General features: G+C 43.7%; 2 protein-coding genes across 4 annotated transcripts in view; both read left to right on the plus strand.

Moving 5' to 3' along the window:
• The window catches only part of tncb (tenascin Cb), a 65,248-nt gene extending 51,020 nt beyond the window's left edge, over nucleotides 1–14,228 (plus strand). The window contains exons 11-22 of one of the 3 annotated variants that reach the window (XM_029638267.2): nucleotides 4,661–4,936; nucleotides 6,394–6,516; nucleotides 7,176–7,319; nucleotides 7,976–8,095; nucleotides 8,650–8,793; nucleotides 8,977–9,107; nucleotides 9,453–9,585; nucleotides 10,768–10,919; nucleotides 11,168–11,264; nucleotides 11,474–11,635; nucleotides 11,897–12,060; nucleotides 12,235–14,228. In XM_029638267.2, the coding sequence (XP_029494127.1) occupies nucleotides 4,661–4,936; nucleotides 6,394–6,516; nucleotides 7,176–7,319; nucleotides 7,976–8,095; nucleotides 8,650–8,793; nucleotides 8,977–9,107; nucleotides 9,453–9,585; nucleotides 10,768–10,919; nucleotides 11,168–11,264; nucleotides 11,474–11,635; nucleotides 11,897–12,060; nucleotides 12,235–12,345 (1,757 nt within the window). In that variant the 3' untranslated portion in view covers nucleotides 12,346–14,228. The remainder of the gene's footprint in view (nucleotides 1–4,660; nucleotides 4,937–6,393; nucleotides 6,517–7,175; nucleotides 7,320–7,975; nucleotides 8,096–8,649; nucleotides 8,794–8,976; nucleotides 9,108–9,452; nucleotides 9,586–10,767; nucleotides 10,920–11,167; nucleotides 11,265–11,473; nucleotides 11,636–11,896; nucleotides 12,061–12,234) is intronic. The other 2 variants (XM_029638269.2, XM_029638270.2) reach the window with 2 other exon arrangements.
• Nucleotides 14,229–14,808: 580 nt separating this feature from the next.
• On the plus strand, nucleotides 14,809–17,737 carry b3galt8 (beta-1,3-galactosyltransferase 8). The gene has a single exon (XM_029638271.2). It carries the CDS (start codon nucleotides 15,004–15,006, stop codon nucleotides 15,991–15,993), a length of 990 nt encoding a protein of 329 aa, XP_029494131.2. The 5' UTR covers nucleotides 14,809–15,003; the 3' UTR covers nucleotides 15,994–17,737.
• Nucleotides 17,738–17,789: the final 52 nt, after the last annotated feature.

Genomic DNA, 17,789 nt, shown 5'->3' on the forward strand with positions numbered 1-17,789 from the left:
CCACCCACTCTACAAAAACACTCACATAGAGACCCCTGGTACCACCCACTCTACAAAAACACTCACATAGAGACCCCTGGTACCACCCACTCTCCAGAAACACTCACATAGAGACCCCTGGTACCACCACTCTATAAAAACACTCACATAGAGACCCCTGGTACCACCCACTCTACAAAAACACTCACATAGAGACCCCTGGTAACACCCACTCTACGAAAACACTCACATAGAGACCCCTGGTACCACCACTCTACAAAAACACTCACATAGAGACCCCTGGTACCACCCACTCTACAAAAACACTCACATAGAGACCCCTGGTACCACCCACTCTACGAAAACACTCACATAGAGACCCCTGGTACCACCCACTCTACAAAAACACCCACATAGAGACCCCTGGTACGACCACTCTACAAAAACACTCACATAGAGACCCCTGGTACCACCCGCTCTCCAGAAACACTCACATAGAGACCCCTGGTACCACCACTCTACAAAAACACTCACATAGAGACCAGGCTGCACACACACATCGCTTTGTTCTATTGAGGTCTCGCTTTCTGTCTTGCCTCTCACCTGCTAAAAAAAACCGACGTCAAATTAGTTGTCCCTCATCTACTTATTTGGTCACTTTAAAAGGGATATATTTGAAATGATCCTTTCAAAGCTAATTTGAAATGATTCTTTATTTTGACAAAGGGAAGTTTTTCCATTGCATACTCGCAGTATAAACAATACGGGTATTGTATCATTGTTAGTAAACATCAAAAGCACATGATAGTTCAGCTGTTCCCAGATAATGATGATTCAGCAAATGGATAGATGGAGAGTCAGTGGTTTCTTCAAGTCCCTGAGGAGCTTTTGTTTCATTCTGTGAAGGCTCTGTTCTGTATGCACCCCCAGTTCTCCCTCCATCCCTCGACTCAGACCGCTCTGCTCCGCTCCCAGACCCTCTGCTCCTCATTCTCATGCTCACATTGACACTGTGGCCAGGAGCCTGGCGCCTGGTGTTGGGGTGCCAGGGACTGTTGCGGCTTGCTGGGACCATGGCTCAATGTGGCACATATTCAAGTCTGCTCTGAAGCCCATTGTCTGCATGCTAATGATCTGAAGAGAAACCAACCCCAACGTTTCGTAATTGTATGTTAGTTAAAGGGAAAATATGGCTGTTTTTTCCCCATTTACTGAAAGGTTTCTGTTTTGGAGCTACCGTGTTTCCTTCAGATAGCGCTGATTGACATTAGCCTAAACATAATCAATTTACAACACTATGAAGTATCCATGCAAACACTGTCAGTCTGTCTCCATTGATTGATTCGTTTGTGTAATGTATGTTCAACACACTTCTGAAAGAAGTCGAGAAACAAATGTTTGCACTCCTAGGTTGTGTCCCAAATGGCTATTCCCACAAATCCCTATATTTTATTTAACCTTTATTTAACTAGGCAAGTCAGTTAGGAACAAATTCTTATTTTCAATGGCCTAGGGACAGTGGGTTAACTGCCTTGTTCAGGGGCAGAACGACAGATTTTTACCTTGTCAGCTCGGGGGATTCGATCTTGCAACCTTTCGGTTACTAGTCCAACGCTCTCACCACTAGGCTACCTGGAACCCCATATACAGTGGGGCAAAAAAAAATTTAGTCAGCCACCAATTGTGCAAGTTCTCCCACTTAAAAAGATTAGAGAGGCCTGTAATTTTCATCATAGGTACACTTCAACTATGACGGACAAAACGAGAAAAGAAAATCGAGAAAATCACATTGTAGCATTTTTTATGAATTTATTTGCAAATTATGGTGGAAAATAAGTATTTGGTCACCTACAAACAAGCAAGATTTCTGGCTCTCACAGACCTGTAATTTCTTCTTTAAGAGGCTCCTCTGTCCTCCACTCGTTACCTGTATTAATGGCACCTGTTTGAACTTGTTATCAGTATAAAAGACACCTGTCCATAACCTCAAACAGTCATACTCCAAACTCCACTATGGCCAAGACCAAAAAGCTGTCAAAGGACACCAGAAACAAAATTGTAGACCTGCACCAGGCTGGGAAGACTGAATCTGCAATAGGTAAGCAGCTTGGTTTGAAGAAATCAACTGTGGGAGCAATTATTATGAAATGGAAGACATACAAGACCACTGATAATCTCCCTCGATCTGGGGCTCCACACAAGATCTCACCCCGTGGGGTCAAAATGATCACAAGAACGGTGAGCAAAAATCCCAGAACCACACGGGAGGACCTAGTGAATGACCTGCAGAGAGCTGGGACCAAAGTAACAAAGCCTACCATCAGTAACACACTACGCCGCCAGGGACTCAAATCCTGCAGTGCCAGACGTGTCCCCCTGCTTAAGCCAGTACATGTCCAGGCCCGTCTGAAGTTTGCTGGAGAGCATTCGGATGATCCAGAAGAAGATTGGGAGAATGTCATATGGTCAGATGAAACCAAAATATTACTTTTGGTAAAAACTCAACTCGTCGTGTTTGGTGGACAAAGAATGCTGAGTTGCATCCAAAGAACACCATACCTATTGTGAAGCATGGGGGTGGAAACATCATGCTTTGGTCCTGTTTTTCTGCAAAGGGACCAGGACGACTGATCCGTGTAAAGGAAAGAATGAATGGGGCCATGTATCGTGAGATTTTGAGTGAAAACCTCCTTCCATCCACAAGGGCATTGAAGATGAAACGTGGCTGGGTCTTTCAGCATGACAATGATCCCAAACACACCGCCCGGACAACGAAGGAGTGGCTTCGTAAGAAGCATTTCAAGGTCCTGGAGTGGCCTAGCCAGTCTCCAGATCTCAACCCCATAGAAAATCTTTGGAGGGAGTTGAAAGTCTGTGTTGCCCAGCAACAGCCCCAAAACATCACTGCTCTAGAGGAGATCTGCATGGAGGAATGGGCCGAAATACCAGCAACAGTGTGTGAAAACCTTGTGAAGACTTACAGAAAACGTTTGACCTCTGTCATTGCCAACAAAGGGTATATAACAAAGTATTGAGATAAACTTTTGTTATTGACCAAATACTTATTTTCCACCATAATTTGCAAATAAATTCATAAAAAATGCTACAATGTGATTTTCTGGATTTTCTTTTCTCATTTTTTCTGTCATAGTTGAAGTGTACCTATGATGAAAATTTAACTTTTTTGCCCCACTGTATAGTACACTACTTTTGACCAGGGCCTCCATGTCCCTCTCTACCACCCTCCCTGCTTCCTTGACTGACTGGCTGACTGGCTGACTACTGTTTCTAAAGCAGGCCTGCTCCGCTCCTAACGAAGAGTGACAGCACCTGGGATTTGCCTACTCTGGTTTTCATTTTCCACCACTTCTTCTCACAACAAGTTCCCTCGTTTCACGTCAGCCGAATCCTCTGGGTTCACACTGGCTCAAGACCTTGCGAGCCTAACGTTTGGTGTAGTGTTCTAATGAGTTATGTCCCTGTATCTAGCCAAGTGGCACTGAGGCGGCACTGAGTCCACTTCGAGGTCTACGGCAGTCCGTCTCTCATATACAGCAGAGATACTTTCAAACCACCGTGGGCCACCTTCTATCCATCTGTAACTCTGTTTCTCCAGGAAGCAGCTTTAGTTTAATGAGCTGCTGTCTGTATGCTGCATTGCAGGCAGTCGGTCTAACCTCTCTCTCTCTCTGACTTCTACCGAGCACTTCCTCTAACAGCTGTAGACTCCTGCTGGCTCAGCTCCTCTACTCTTCCTCTGCCATTATTAGCTACTGCTAATGACTAGTTAACACCGTTGTCTTTTACAACACTGTATCTGACCGACCCATCTGCCCTGACGTCACCCAAGCTCTTAAAACTCTAGTAAAACTCTGGCTGAGTCTGTCTTAATGTTCCTTTTCTTCTGAATGTAGATTACTTTTCGTATCAGTGTATTTATGGAACTGATGCACAAATCCCATGTATGTTCTTTTGCAGTCACAGCATCGATAAACTGAGGGTTGAATTTGATCAAACTAGCTGGTTAATAACAATGTACCTATCTACACTGATAAAATGCATGTTGTTACTTTCATACTTACCTAGGGTTGCACAATTCCTGGAACTTCCAATAAATTCCTTGGTTTTCCAGAAATCCTGGTTGGAGGGCTCTGGATGTCTTGCTTATTCATTCCTGATTCCGGGATACCTCCAACCGGGATTTTGGGAAAACCATGGAATTTATTGGAAATTCCAGGAATTTTGTAACATTACACACTCACCACGGTGGATGTGATAGGCACATACACTAAGCACAAGGTTTTCTAACCGTGTATAGTTGTGTCAAAACCTATTAAGATGCCTAAGTGGTATAAACACTTCAGTTATGCCTGACACAATGAGTATGAGTGAACACAAAGTCAACATGAAAATCATTATAATTCTTGGAAATAACCTCTTCATTTCCCCCAGGATGGGGTATGTAACAACTCTTAATTATTGCATCTTGTGAACCTGCTCTTCTTGTTTGTCTCATATGGATCCATAGATTGATATGGATCCATAACTAATTGTGATGTCTATTGTACACACAGATTTGAATAACTTTTACTTCCTGATCTTCTGTAATCTTCATAAGAACCTATTGAAGTACTCTTGAGGTCTAGGGGACAAAAACAACATGTCTTCCCTTATCACCCAGAAGCTGAACCCATCGTGGAGTATCTCTTGGTCTCCGACATCACACCAGACAGCTGTAAACTGGCCTGGTCAGCGGAAGAGGACCTCTTTGATAGTTTTGTCATTATGATCAATGATACAAGCGACGACCTCACTTCTCCGCAAGAGGTGGTCGTGCCCGGGGAGGAGAGAACGACAGTGCTTACTGAGCTAATTGAGGACACAGAGTACAACATTGAGCTCTATGGAGTCATTTCGGGACAGCTCTCCAATTCTATTTCCGTGGTGGTAAAAACAGGTACGCGGTATGACATCACACCAGCAATGGCCTAGGGCTACTGGATAGATTATGTTAGGAATGTATTCATTGCAACGTGCCAGCTTCTTTTAATACTGTAAATGGTATATTCTCAACGTCTCAATGTGTACTCCTAAAACAACAGCATGGAAATGGGGTCAACGTTGGGTCAGTGTTGAATATCTTCCATCCCTGCAGCCATTTTTGTTTACTAACCTGATAACATTGTGTGATAATATTTGTTCAAGGCAGCAATCTGGTAGAATTATAAACAGTTAGCTTTGCAAATTAATTATTAAAACCTGCTTGGGCTGCCTTGTGTGTCATGTGTCAGCAGCTGTGTGTGATGTGGTTTGTCAACCCAGTTGGGCATGTCTGTTCTGTGTTCACTGTCCTGTCATTGTCTTGTCTGTCAGCGCTCTTGAGTGATTCCACAGGAATCATCCAGCAGTCCTCTCATCTTAAACCAGTCCCAGCGTCTGTGAACCAACACACTGTCTGTCTGTCTGTCTGTCTGTCTGTCTGTCTGTCTGTCTGTCTGTCTGTCTGTCTGTCTGTCTGTCTGTCTGTCTGTCTGTTTGATTCTGTCTGTCTGTCTGTCTGTCTGTCTGTCTGCTTGATTCTGTCTTTCTGTCTGTCTGCTTCTGTCTGTCTGATTCTGTCTGATTCTGTCTGATTCTGTCTGTCTGTCTGTCTGTGTCTGTCTGTGTAAATACCACACTCAGCTTCTGATGGCCTCTCATTCACGGGGGTCCAGAGAACTGCTCAGGAGATTTACTCATCTATTAATTTGCTCCGTTTTTTTTGTCTCTATCTGTCAAGTTGTCTCCAATGTTGTCTTTGGCTGGCTTGCCCCTAAATGGGTTTGTCTAATTGTCTTTAAACTGTAAAGGGAAAGTTGTCTGTTGAGTGCCTGAATGGCTCTCTCTTGCTGTCCCCTGCCTTCTCTGGGGGTATGGCTTCACTCTCGGGTCCAATGGCCCTGCGGCATGTTTCACTTTAGTGTGTCTGCAATGGGGGCAAGTTAATCTCCCCCTGTCATGTCTGTCACGCAGATACTGTGGCTCAGTGCTGACGACAGGCGCTGGCCTCTTTGTTTCATCTCCTTTTATCTACTTTAACTAGTGGTTCTCAATGCTGGTGTATCGGCTCACACTAAAAGAATAGAATAATGTGTATTATCTGGGTTATTCATGGGATTTAATATGATCTTTACGGATGTATTGAGGGATGGGATCTTTAGGAAAGCTTTAGGGATGTGTTTTCCTGTTAAAATGATTTGTTTTAAATTTGTAACCAGTATTATTTTATAAAAAAATGTGCCGAGGCATTATTTGATATCTTAGGATCTGGTATACATTTCTCTTCACTTAAAAGCCTGCCCACGGAGTCTTTAGCTAACTAGCTACCTGTCTTCTGTGTGTTTGTTGGACTCTCTATCATTTATCCTATGCCAGGGCTGGGCACCCCCACGGGCATCCGTTTCTCTGAAGTCACTGATACCTCTGCCACCGTACACTGGGCAATCCCCAGAGCTCGAGTGGACAGCTACCGTGTCACGTATGTCGCTGCTCAGGGAGGTGAGTACATACAGATATACCTATACTAAACATACCAGTGGAGGCCGCTAAGGGGAGGACGGCGTCAAACACATAGAAACCATTCCGCTCCAGCCATGACCACGAGCCCGTCTTCCCCAAGGAAGGTGCCACAAACCTCCTGTGATTACATACCTATACTGTACATACAGTGGCTGCAAAACCAGGGGTAAGTCATTGACATGTATGGTGTGGTCATATGGCATTCGTTTTCATTTAATCAATGAAAAATAAATAGAGTCTCTGTAAAAAGAACTGATCTATCCTGTGGAATCCTATGTTAGTCTCATTCTGCCCTCTAGTGGCTGTTCTGTCTATGTGAGAGGATGTGGCAGTTTGAAAGCAGGGTGTCAACACAACTTCGATGTCAACTGCTTTGCTACTGGTTCACTATTTCAGCTCACTACTTGATGATAATGAAAACACTTTTTGGGAGCACATTCTATGAAGTTCATATGCAAAATGCTTTAGAATGCCTTGCATTATAACACACTTATAATGTGTTATGACACTAACTTTGTATACAGAATCAGACGTCGGACTGACCTTTTGACCGTGTGTGTGTGTGTGTGTGTGTGTGTGTGTGTGTGTGTGTGTGTGTGTGTGTCTGTGTGTCTGTGTGTGTGTGTGTGTGTGTGTAGGCGCTCCCAAGACTGTGACAGTGGGTGGAACTGAGACTCAGACCGTGCTGCCAAACCTGACCCCTGGAGTTACCTACCAGGTGTCCGTCATTTCTGTGAAGGGACAGAAGGAGAGTGAGCCAGGCTCCAGCAGCGTCACCACAGGTGAGATTCACACTTGTTCACAACACAAGGGCTGTGTCCATTTGTGTTACAAATGGGAATTCTGTTGAGCGTGGAAAAACCCAGCAGTATTGCAGTTCTTTACACACTCAAACCGGTGCGCCTGGCACCTACTACCATACACCGTTTAAAGGCAGTTAAATATTTGCCCATTCACCCTATGAATTGTCTCAAGGCTTAAAAATCCTTCTTTAAGCTGTATCCTCCCGTTCATCTACACTGACTGAAGTGGATTTAACCGGTGACATCGGTAAGGGATCACAACTCCACCTGGATTCACCTGGTCAGTGTGTCATGGAAAGTGCAGGTGTTCCTAATGTTTTGTACACTCAGAGTACATCCTCACAACAGTTATAGGCATGTCTTTGTATGCTCTGCAGAAGTGGTTGGATTCATTCAATATTTCTAAACAAAGCATCAAACACTAATGGTGGTAACCCGTCTCTAAAGGCTGAGCGCGTAGACCATTGTGAAAGCTGTTAGTGTGCACAGATGGAGCATGGCTGGGGGTGGATAGGCTTTGTGTTTCCGTTTAACAACAGAACATGTCTCTATCCTTGGGGAGGTATTTGATGTGGTTCTGCTCAGAGTAACCATATTGTTTGTCTGTGTGCGTGCGTGCGTGTTCTATGTGACAGCTCTGGACAAGCCCCGTGGTCTGACCGCAGTCAACATCACTGACACTCAGGCTCTGCTCCACTGGCAGCCTGCCATCGCCACTGTAGACGGATATGTCATCACCTACAGCGCAGACACTGGTACAGTATCACAAGCACACACACACACACACACACACACACACACACACACCATCTGGATGTACTGTACAGTATATTACAAGGGATTGTGGGAGAAAAGGCATTAGGCCTCCCATTGCGTGTGTTGTATGTTCCTTCATTGTTTGGCTTTAAGAAGAGATCTAAATTGACAGATTGCTTTAATCTCCTTGCCAGAATATTTTAGACAGATGCTGACCGGGCCCTTACTGTATCTGTACGGATACTCTCCTTTACTGTCTCTGTCTGTCTATGTCTGTCTCTGCCTGTTTCTGTCTCTGACTGTCACTGTCTGTCCTTGTCTGTCTGTCTGTCTGTCTGTCTGTCTGTCTGTCTGTCTGTCTGTCTGTCTGTCTGTCTGTCTGTCTGTCTGTCTGTCTGTCTGTCTGTCTGTCTGTCTGTCTGTCTGTCTGTCTGTCTGTCTGTCTGTCTGTCTGTCTGTCTGTCTGTCTGTCTGTCTGTCTGTCTGTCTGTCTGTCTGTCTGTCTCTGTCTATCTCTGTATTCTTACTGTATCTGTGTGTTCTGTGTGTGTAGTTTCCCCAGTGATGGAGAGAGTGTCTGGGAACATTGTCGAGTTTGAGATGAGCTCCTTGACCCCTGCCACCCACTACACTGTCAAGGTCTATGCCATGAGAGCGTCCGCTAAGAGCGCCGTCACCACAACTGAGTTCACCACTGGTGAGTGGCCTAAAGGGCCAAGGCCTAGAACATTCCCTCCCACACACAAACTCTCACTTCCAAGTCTGCCAGTTGTTTGTTTTAGTTTTTTACCCCCTACCACTTCAAACAGACAACCTGAACCTGCAAAAAGAATGTCAAAATAAGAGGTATGCAGTCTGAACTATGCTCTCTCTCCCCTAGATGTGGATGCCCCTCAGGGCCTGGCAGCCAGTAACATCCAGACAGAGAACGCCATGTTGACCTGGAAGGCCCCACGTGCTGACATCACCGGCTACATCCTCAGCTTCGAGTCAGCTGACGGCACAATCCGGGTAAGTAGTGGTCTGCTGGAGCCATAGAAATGGAACCGTAGAAATATAATCTATTCTATTCCAGTAGAATCTATTCTAATCTGAAACCTATTTCTATGGGTGGAACAACCTTGCAACCTTTCAATTCTAGAATAGATTATTGTTTTGTCCAAGAGGTCTATTGACCTATTGATGAATACATATTTGGGATCTAGAAAATCACTATATTACAGAGTCTATGTTAGGACAGACACAGTCTCACAGTTTCAGGTAATATGGACACTGTCCTATCTAAATCCAATGTATTATTAATTCTGTATTTCTGGCGTATATTCTGACGACTGTGGTGTTGTGGTGTTCCTCCAGGAGGTTGTTCTGAGCCCCACAGCCACCTCCTACAACATGGCCCAGCTGAGTGCCTCCACTGAGTACTCCGTCAGACTGCAGGCCATCGCAGGGCCCAAGAGGAGCAGAGTCATCACCACCGTCTTCACCACCAGTGAGTGTGTTACCATAGTGATGCTGGAGTCAAGTGGTAGCTCTGCCGACTCCGGACCGAACATACCTTCTGGCAATAGGGTTATGGATCCTGCCTCGGCCCCTACTCTCTGTTTTCCTTCTGGCAATAGGGTTATGGATCCTGCCTCGGCCCCTACTCTCTGTTTTCCTTCTGGCAATAGGGTTATGGATCCTGCATCGGCCCCTAATCTCTGTTTTCCTTCTGGCAATAGGGTTATGGATCCTGCCTCGGCCCCTACTCTCTGTTTTCCTTCTGGCAATAGGGTTATGGATCCTGCCTCGGCCCCTACTCTCTGTTTTCCTTCTGGCAATAGGGTTATGGATCCTGCCTCGGCCCCTACTCTCTGTTTTCCTCTGGATCTGTCTCCCCGACTGTCCCTGTCCATAAACGCTCAAATATGAAAATATACACTACTGTTCAGAAGTTTGGGCTCACTTAGAAATGCCCTTAAAATAACATCAAATATACAGTGTAGACATTGTTAATTTGTAAATTACTATTGTAGCTGGAAATGGCAGATTTGTAATGGAATATCTACATAGGCATACAGAGGCCATTTTGAGCCTGTAATTGAACCCACAAATGCTGATGCTCCACATGCTCAACTAGTCTATAAAGGCTAGTTTTCAGCTGTGCTAACATAATTGCAAAAGAGTTTTCTAATGATCAATTAGCCTTTTTAAAATGATCAACTTAGATTAGCTAACACAACGTGCCATTGGAACACAGGAGTGATGGTTGCTGATAATGGGCCTCTGTACACCTATGTAGATATTTCATTAAAAATCTGCCATTTCCAGCTACAATAGTCATTTACAACATTAACCATGTCTACACTGTATTTCTGATCAATTTGATGTTATTTTAATGGCCCCAAAAAACGGGCTTTTCGTTCTAAAACAAGGACATTTCTAAGTGACCGTAAAACGTTTGAACGGTACTGTATGTTTGACAAAACATGTCATGAATAATGAATAGAGATGGCCTCAGTGGATTACCACTGTAACCTCTGTTCTGTTCACCATCCACTGAGACCATCTCTATTCAATATTCATCTCAAGCGTAGAGTTTGTTGGGCGGATGGAACTGTTTAGTAACTAATCCTCTGTGTGTGTGTGTGTGCGTGTGTGTGTGCGTGCGTGTGCATGTGTGTGTGTGTAGTTGGCGTGCTGTACAAACACCCTAGGGACTGCTCCCAGGCCTTGCTGAATGGAGACACAGCGTCTGGTGTTCACACCATCTACCTGGGTGGAGATGAGGGTCAGCCCATACAGGTCTACTGTGACATGGACACGGATGGAGGTGGATGGATTGTAAGTCACCGGCCAGTAAACTGTGCAACCCAACTTGGCAAGACCTCCTATGAAGTGCATACGTATAATGCTTTATATCACATCCTTTATCATGCTTTATAAATGAGTTATAACACTGACTATATGAACAAACGCATAAGCGGTTCTAAACCGTGTTGATTCCGATGTATCTAATGTGGTGCAATGGATCTTAGTCCATATGATGTTTGAATGAGTGAGCTGATGTAGTTTGGCCCGATCCCATGCAGGTCTTTGTCCGACGCCAGAGCGGTAAACTGGAGTTCTTCCGCAACTGGAGGAACTACACTGCTGGCTTTGGTGACATGAACGACGAGTTCTGGCTCGGTATGGTCATATTATGGAAAACATTTCAACACACACATTGATTCAGCTATAGCACCACTGTGTGATCCGGAGTATTTTGTCAAATGTTTGAAATCTTTTAGATGCGATATGTTTTATTGTCCTCCACAGAGGAAATTCATGTCCACAGTTCCTACATTTACATAAAAAGTCAAGCACATCACCTTGACTTGATATCTTTTTCTCCAAAGGCCTGTCAAACCTCCATAAGATCACAGTAGCAGGACAGTATGAACTTCGTGTGGACCTCAGAGACAAGGGGGATGTAGCCTACGCCCAGTATGACAAGTTCTCTGTCTCTGATCCCCGCAGTCGCTACAAGGTCCACGTTGGAGGCTACAGTGGTACCGCGGGTCAGTCTTCCTTCTCTACAACCATTAGTTACATGCCTGCATCCCAAATAGCACCCTATTCCCTACATGGTGCGCCATTTTTGACCAGAGCCCAAACGTAGTGCACTATATAGGGTGCCGTTTGGGATGCACATTCAAATAGACAGGATAAACTGAAGTTATAAAGGACTTGACATGGTGTTAGGTGTGAGTATGACGTCAGCATGGATTCAAAACCTCCTTCCTCAAGTCCGATCACTTTCTCTCTACTGCCCTGTGTAGGTGATTCTATGACCTACCACCATGGTCGCCCATTCTCAACCTACGACCATGACAATGACATCGCCGTCACAAACTGTGCCCTGTCCTACAAGGGTGCCTTCTGGTATAAGAATTGCCATCGTGTCAACCTTATGGGACGATATGGAGATGACAGTCATAGCAAGGTGAGCGCACATATATTTGAAAGTACAAAAACGAACAGCAATTTCTACATCTATATTTCAAAAATACTTCTGTAGCGCAGTATGAAACTATAGACAGAAATGTTTGGATGCAAATTGACTATGCAAAGGAGAAGATGCAAGGCATTTGTGTTAATAAAATAAACTGTTCTTCAGGGAGTCAACTGGTTCCATTGGAAAGGCCACGAGCACTCCATTGAGTTTGCTGAGATGAAGATCAGGCCATCCAACTTCAGGAACTTTGAGGGAAGAAGGAAGCGATCGTAAACCAACCGACCAATCCACGCTCCGACCCCTCTCCTTGTCGCTCCGCTCCGTGACCCCTGAACCCGTCCTCCATCCTCTGCCCCTGCTGGTTCCAGGGTAGCATTCCAAATGGCACCCTATTCCATGTGCAGTGCACTACTTTACAGGCCCTCGTCAAAAGTAGTGCACTACATAGGGAATAGGGTGCCATTTGGGACACAACCCACACCTCCCCCGCAGCTACCAAAGCCACTGCCAAGAGCCCAGCCACCTCAAATTACACCCCTCCTCCTGCTCACTCACAGAAATAAGCACAGATTCAGTCAAATTCACTACAAATTCCACTATCCAACCCCACCTGATATAAAATGGTTGTGTGCAGTATAAATACTGTCAAAGCCAAATTGATGTGGAAAAAAATGAACTCCACCAACCCAGCCCACGCCGATTAAACATGCACCAAAGAGAGCTTAATCTATGAAACCCGAGTATAAAGCATTTCTTTCTTTCTTCTCACTCTCACAATGTTACAGCACTAAGCGGAGGGGTGCATTTGAGTCTGGTATGGCATGGCACATTAACATGTAGAATACTGATGTTTTCTGCCTCTACAGTGTGTCCATCTCCTCCAGCCACAGTAGCTTGTTCATTAGGGTGTTCGCAGAGAGGGCATGGCTGTCTACATACATGTGGTCTTGTTTTAGTGTCAGGGCCTCTTCAATAATACTGATAACCTCTAAACTGGATTATAGAAATTCTATTCTTTGAATAACACAACATCCAATAAAAGCACAAACTGTGCCGTATGTACATTCAATTCCATCATCCGGATTGAAGTGATGTTATTGATCTCCTGGATTGAAGTGAGATTATTGATCAAAAAACGGATGTTCTTCATGAACCGCACGACTCGTTAAGATGTTAAATGTCTGTGTAAAATGGAGAGAGATCCCAGAGAAAGTCCTATCTTGTCGTTCATCAGTCTATGTGTGACTCATCCTTTGTCCCTTTATATCTTTCCCGACATCCCTTCTTCACCTCAACCTGCAAACTGTCATCTGAAATGACACGGGCGAAAAGAAATGACATTCTGCACATAGATCATCTGCTGCATCCCACACAGACATATGTGGATGACATGATGTGTTTCCATTGATTGTGTGGGCCATGCAAGTGCTTGTGCAATTGTTTCTTACACGTTTACCTGAGCGTGTACTATTTGTTCCTCCAGCTATCATGCATTAGCTACAGGATCCAGAGGGAAAAGTCAATGTGTTTGATTTGTTTTGATTTCCTTTATAAAAATCCAAGGCGGGACCTATTATTCAATATATAATGAAATGGTGGGTGATTGTTACATTTTTTGCTAAATGTGAAATACATATATGGATACATATATGTGTGCAACAAGTCAGAGGGGAATATTGTGTTGAAATACAAAATATATTGATGCTGAAAATAGGTTAATGGCCAATTCCAATTGACATTGTAAGGTCACTGTTCACTTTGCTGAGAAACATATATTTGGGCACACCAAAATGAACTACAGAAGTTTAGTTAAGAGGGGAATATTGTGTTGAAATACAAAATATAATTGTTGCTGAAAAGAGGTTAATGGCAAATTCCAACTGACATTGTAAGGTCACAGTGTTCACTTTGCTGATAAACATATATTTGGGCACACCAAAATGAACTAAAGAGAAGTTGTTCTCATTCTGTTTTGTCCCACCTCCCCCCTCCCCATGCCTGGAGACGAAACCACTGACCCCCGTCCCTTGAATACCTGTGTAATGAAACGTTTCTGTGCTTCTGTGGTTTAACATTTTGGGGGATTATAACTGGGTGAACAACAGGTGTTTCTCTGTAACACGTATTACAATAAAACAAAGTTTGTTTAAAAATGACGAGTCTTCAATCTTGTCTAAAGCAAAACATTTGTGTGTGTTTTTACCTTTGATATTTGGAGTTGGCTCGTCAATAGCTCTTCGACGCACCCATGGGAAGGAGCCTTAGAGTCTCTATAAAGCCTATTTTGGGGGCTATTTATAGTACTAAGAATGCACGCCTCATATTTATAATGAGATTGTATTTTTATGACAGGTGGCCTACATATGAAGGTCTATCGATCACATGTATTGATCAATGCCACGTGAAGGGGGCACTAGCGCAACAAAGCACCGCTGTTATGATACTGATGGTTTGCGGAGACTGATAGTTTGTACGGTTGTGGCTACCCGTATAGCGCCATCTAGTTGTCACTTCGGTGATAACAGTTGTTGACAGCTGTAGCGTTGTAACTAACCCGTTTCCTAACCGTAAACTTATTAACCTAATCTGCTACATTAGTTATCGTAACCCACTATGTAAACAAACCACCCGTGCTGAAAACCGGTAGTATCACCACCACCGGCCATTCCAGTATGACCCGTATGCTGTTTAGTAGTCAGAGCTTTTAAGGAGCTCTGAGTCAGACGGAAACTATTTTCCTGGTTGCTCTTTGGCCTGGGAGTGGCAACATGAAATCGTAGCAAGGAAATGATGCAAGCTTGATGTTGTCGCCACGGCGAATGCTTTTCTTTTGTTGCTTCGCGAATACAGAAACAGTAACCTAGGAATGAATATGTTTAGGAATTAAAATCAGATACACTCGAGATACCGATTGTATATGATTACTTTGCAATGCTTAAAACGTCTTACTGGAGGTTAGTGAAGTGTTTTATCATTGCAGGTGTACTCATAGTTGCTGTTAATATCTTACTGAACAAAAAAGCTCAGCCAAAGACGGATTTATCAACACCAAGTCCTCTGTCTCAGGAACTTTACAGGGTGATTTCCCCAGAGACCTACAAATACGTTCTCAACCATGTGTCTGTGTGTAAGGAAAGAAGCCCATTTCTGGTGCTAATGGTTCCAGTGGCACCCTCTGATGGGTTGTCCAGGGATGCTATCAGAAAGACATGGGGCAGACCAGGCCTCATCTCTAATGTGGATATCCTCACTCTGTTCTATGTGGGCATGCCCGCGGAGGGACAAAGCTCCCACATTCAACAGGACCTGGAGAAGGAGAGCAAAGAACACGCTGACATCATCCAAATGGACTTCCTGGACAGCTACCACAACCTGACCATCAAGTCCATGATGATCATGAACTGGCTCGCCACCCACTGTCAGGGTGCCTCTTATGCGATGAAGGTGGACACAGACATTTTCGTCAACGTGTTCTACCTGGTCAATAAGCTGTTAGTTGGAGGTGGCCCTCTCAGGCATAAGTACATCACAGGCTCAGTCATCAGTGACGGCAGGCCTCGTAGGGATAGGAAGAGCAAGTGGCATCTGTCTGAGGACATTTACCCCGAAGACACGTTCCCCCCATATGTCTCTGGAGCAGGGTATGTCTTCTCTATTGACCTGGCCAACAGGATCTCATGGGCATCCAGGTTTGTGAGACCCATCCCCCTGGAGGATGTCTATGTGGGGTTGTGTCTCCGGGTTCTAGGGGTCCGGCCTGTGTACTCTCAAACACTGCTTCCTCCCAGGAACTTGTTTGAGATCAATCGGTTGGATTATGAGACGTGTACGTATGCCACGCGGGTCATTGTCACTGGATTTAAACCACATGAGCTGCTGGACATTTGGGGTGACTTTCAGAAAAGCCATCTCACCTGCTGATGTCTCAATCCAGTCTTTCTGAGGCACTAAAATGAATAACAAGCCCTCAAATGAATGTGTATGTTTCTTTGTTTTCTCCAGTGGTGGAAAAAGTATCCAATTGTGCTCCTTGAGTAAAAGTCTAAAAGTATTTGGTTCTAAATACTTAAATATTCAAAGTAAAAGTATAAATAATTTAAAATTCCTTATATTAAGCAAAGCAGACGGCTCCATTTTTCTTGTTTTTCAAATGTACAGATCGCCAGGGGCACACTCCAACGCTCAGATATAGTTTACAAATTTTGCATTTCTGTTTAGTGAGTCAGCCAGATGAGAGGCAGTAGGGATGACCGCTTGTTCTCTTGATAAGTGCGGGAATTTAACCGTGTTCCTGTCCTGCTAAGCATTCAAAATGTAACGAGTACTTTTGGGTATCAGGGAAAATTCATGGAGTAAAAAGTACATTATTTTCTTTAGGAATGTAGTGAAGTAAAAGTTGTAAAAAAATATAGATAGTAATGATACCCCAAAAAACTACTTAAGTAGTACTTAGAAATATTTTTACTTAAGTACTTTCCACCACTGGTTTTCTCTGACATTACAACTAGTGGAGGCAATGTTCTTTGATGTCATACACAATATCTTGAACTTGATTGGTGTTTGTTGGCAAAATTATAAGCTACAATTAGGTGAAAGGTTTATTATCGACCTCTAATACTAAAGAGGTTGACATAAAATGAGATGTAATCATTCCAAAGGTAAGCAAAGCTCTGCAGTTACACTTGATAAACAGCTGGTGGCATAGTCCACCCACTATCCTATTATAATGACATGGAAGAGAACAGATCAGTGTCACAGTGCAATGGTGTGTGGTGTCATGGCCAGAGTATCATTACAAGTCACATATGTTATTTAATCATGTCTATTGAAGTGCCTTCTGATCATAGAACATATTGAATCTGTCCAACTACTACCTCAGAACATGTATTCCATATTATGTACAATGCATTTTGATCCTCTGCACTGAATAGTGTCATTGAACAAGTAGACCATACTCCAAATTCACCTGACTATCCTTAATGCAATGTAATCTAACTGAGGTAAATGTTTATATTTATGACTTTATTTAGTTATTTGATGTTATTAGTATAGTAATCCATATCATCATAATGAAGTGTTTGTTGGTGGAGACTGTTACATAATTGCTGTGGGAAAATAGTCAAGTTAACAGAGGAATGAAGATGTCCTCAGATGCTGTGTAATCACAGGGTGGGTGGATGGTAAAATGATGATATAATGATAGAATCTCCCTGCAGCAGAAGAGGGATTTGTTAGTGAGGGGGATCAAAAATAGGCTGATGATAGGCTCATGAACATTAGAGTCGGTTCTCTCAGCCAGCCTGCAGCAGATGGTTGACTAACAGTCAGGCTGTAGGACCAGTCACACTAAACCATTAGCACCATGAGACAGTGACAAACAGCAAGTTCCAGCCTTTCTTTGTTACTCTACTTTACCTCTTTTGTGTTTATTTGGTTCCCACACTTTCAGAGCGAGTTCATGCGTAGACTGGTGCACTCAAGCCAGCAAAACAACCATGTTCCGCTTTCCCGGCTCCAATGTTACCTTCATGCAAACTCTGTTTGACATCAAAATGTTCCAAGAAATATAGCTGGTTCATATAATATTTGTGAGTTTAGTTACAGTGACTGTCTATGAAAATACTGTTTAAAATGATTATATATTAAAGACTTAGCTAGAATAATGTCTATGTCTCCAATACTGCATCATTTTACAGATTGTTATATTGTGTTATGGG

This window comes from Oncorhynchus nerka, linkage group LG27 (genome assembly GCF_034236695.1).
Source record: "Oncorhynchus nerka isolate Pitt River linkage group LG27, Oner_Uvic_2.0, whole genome shotgun sequence".
Taxonomy (NCBI): Eukaryota; Metazoa; Chordata; class Actinopteri; order Salmoniformes; family Salmonidae; genus Oncorhynchus; species Oncorhynchus nerka.

Coding starts and splice junctions, on each gene's coding strand:
- b3galt8 (XM_029638271.2), top strand. CDS start 15,004: ATGCTTAAAACGTCTTACTGGAGGTTAGTGAAGTGTTTTATCATTGCA.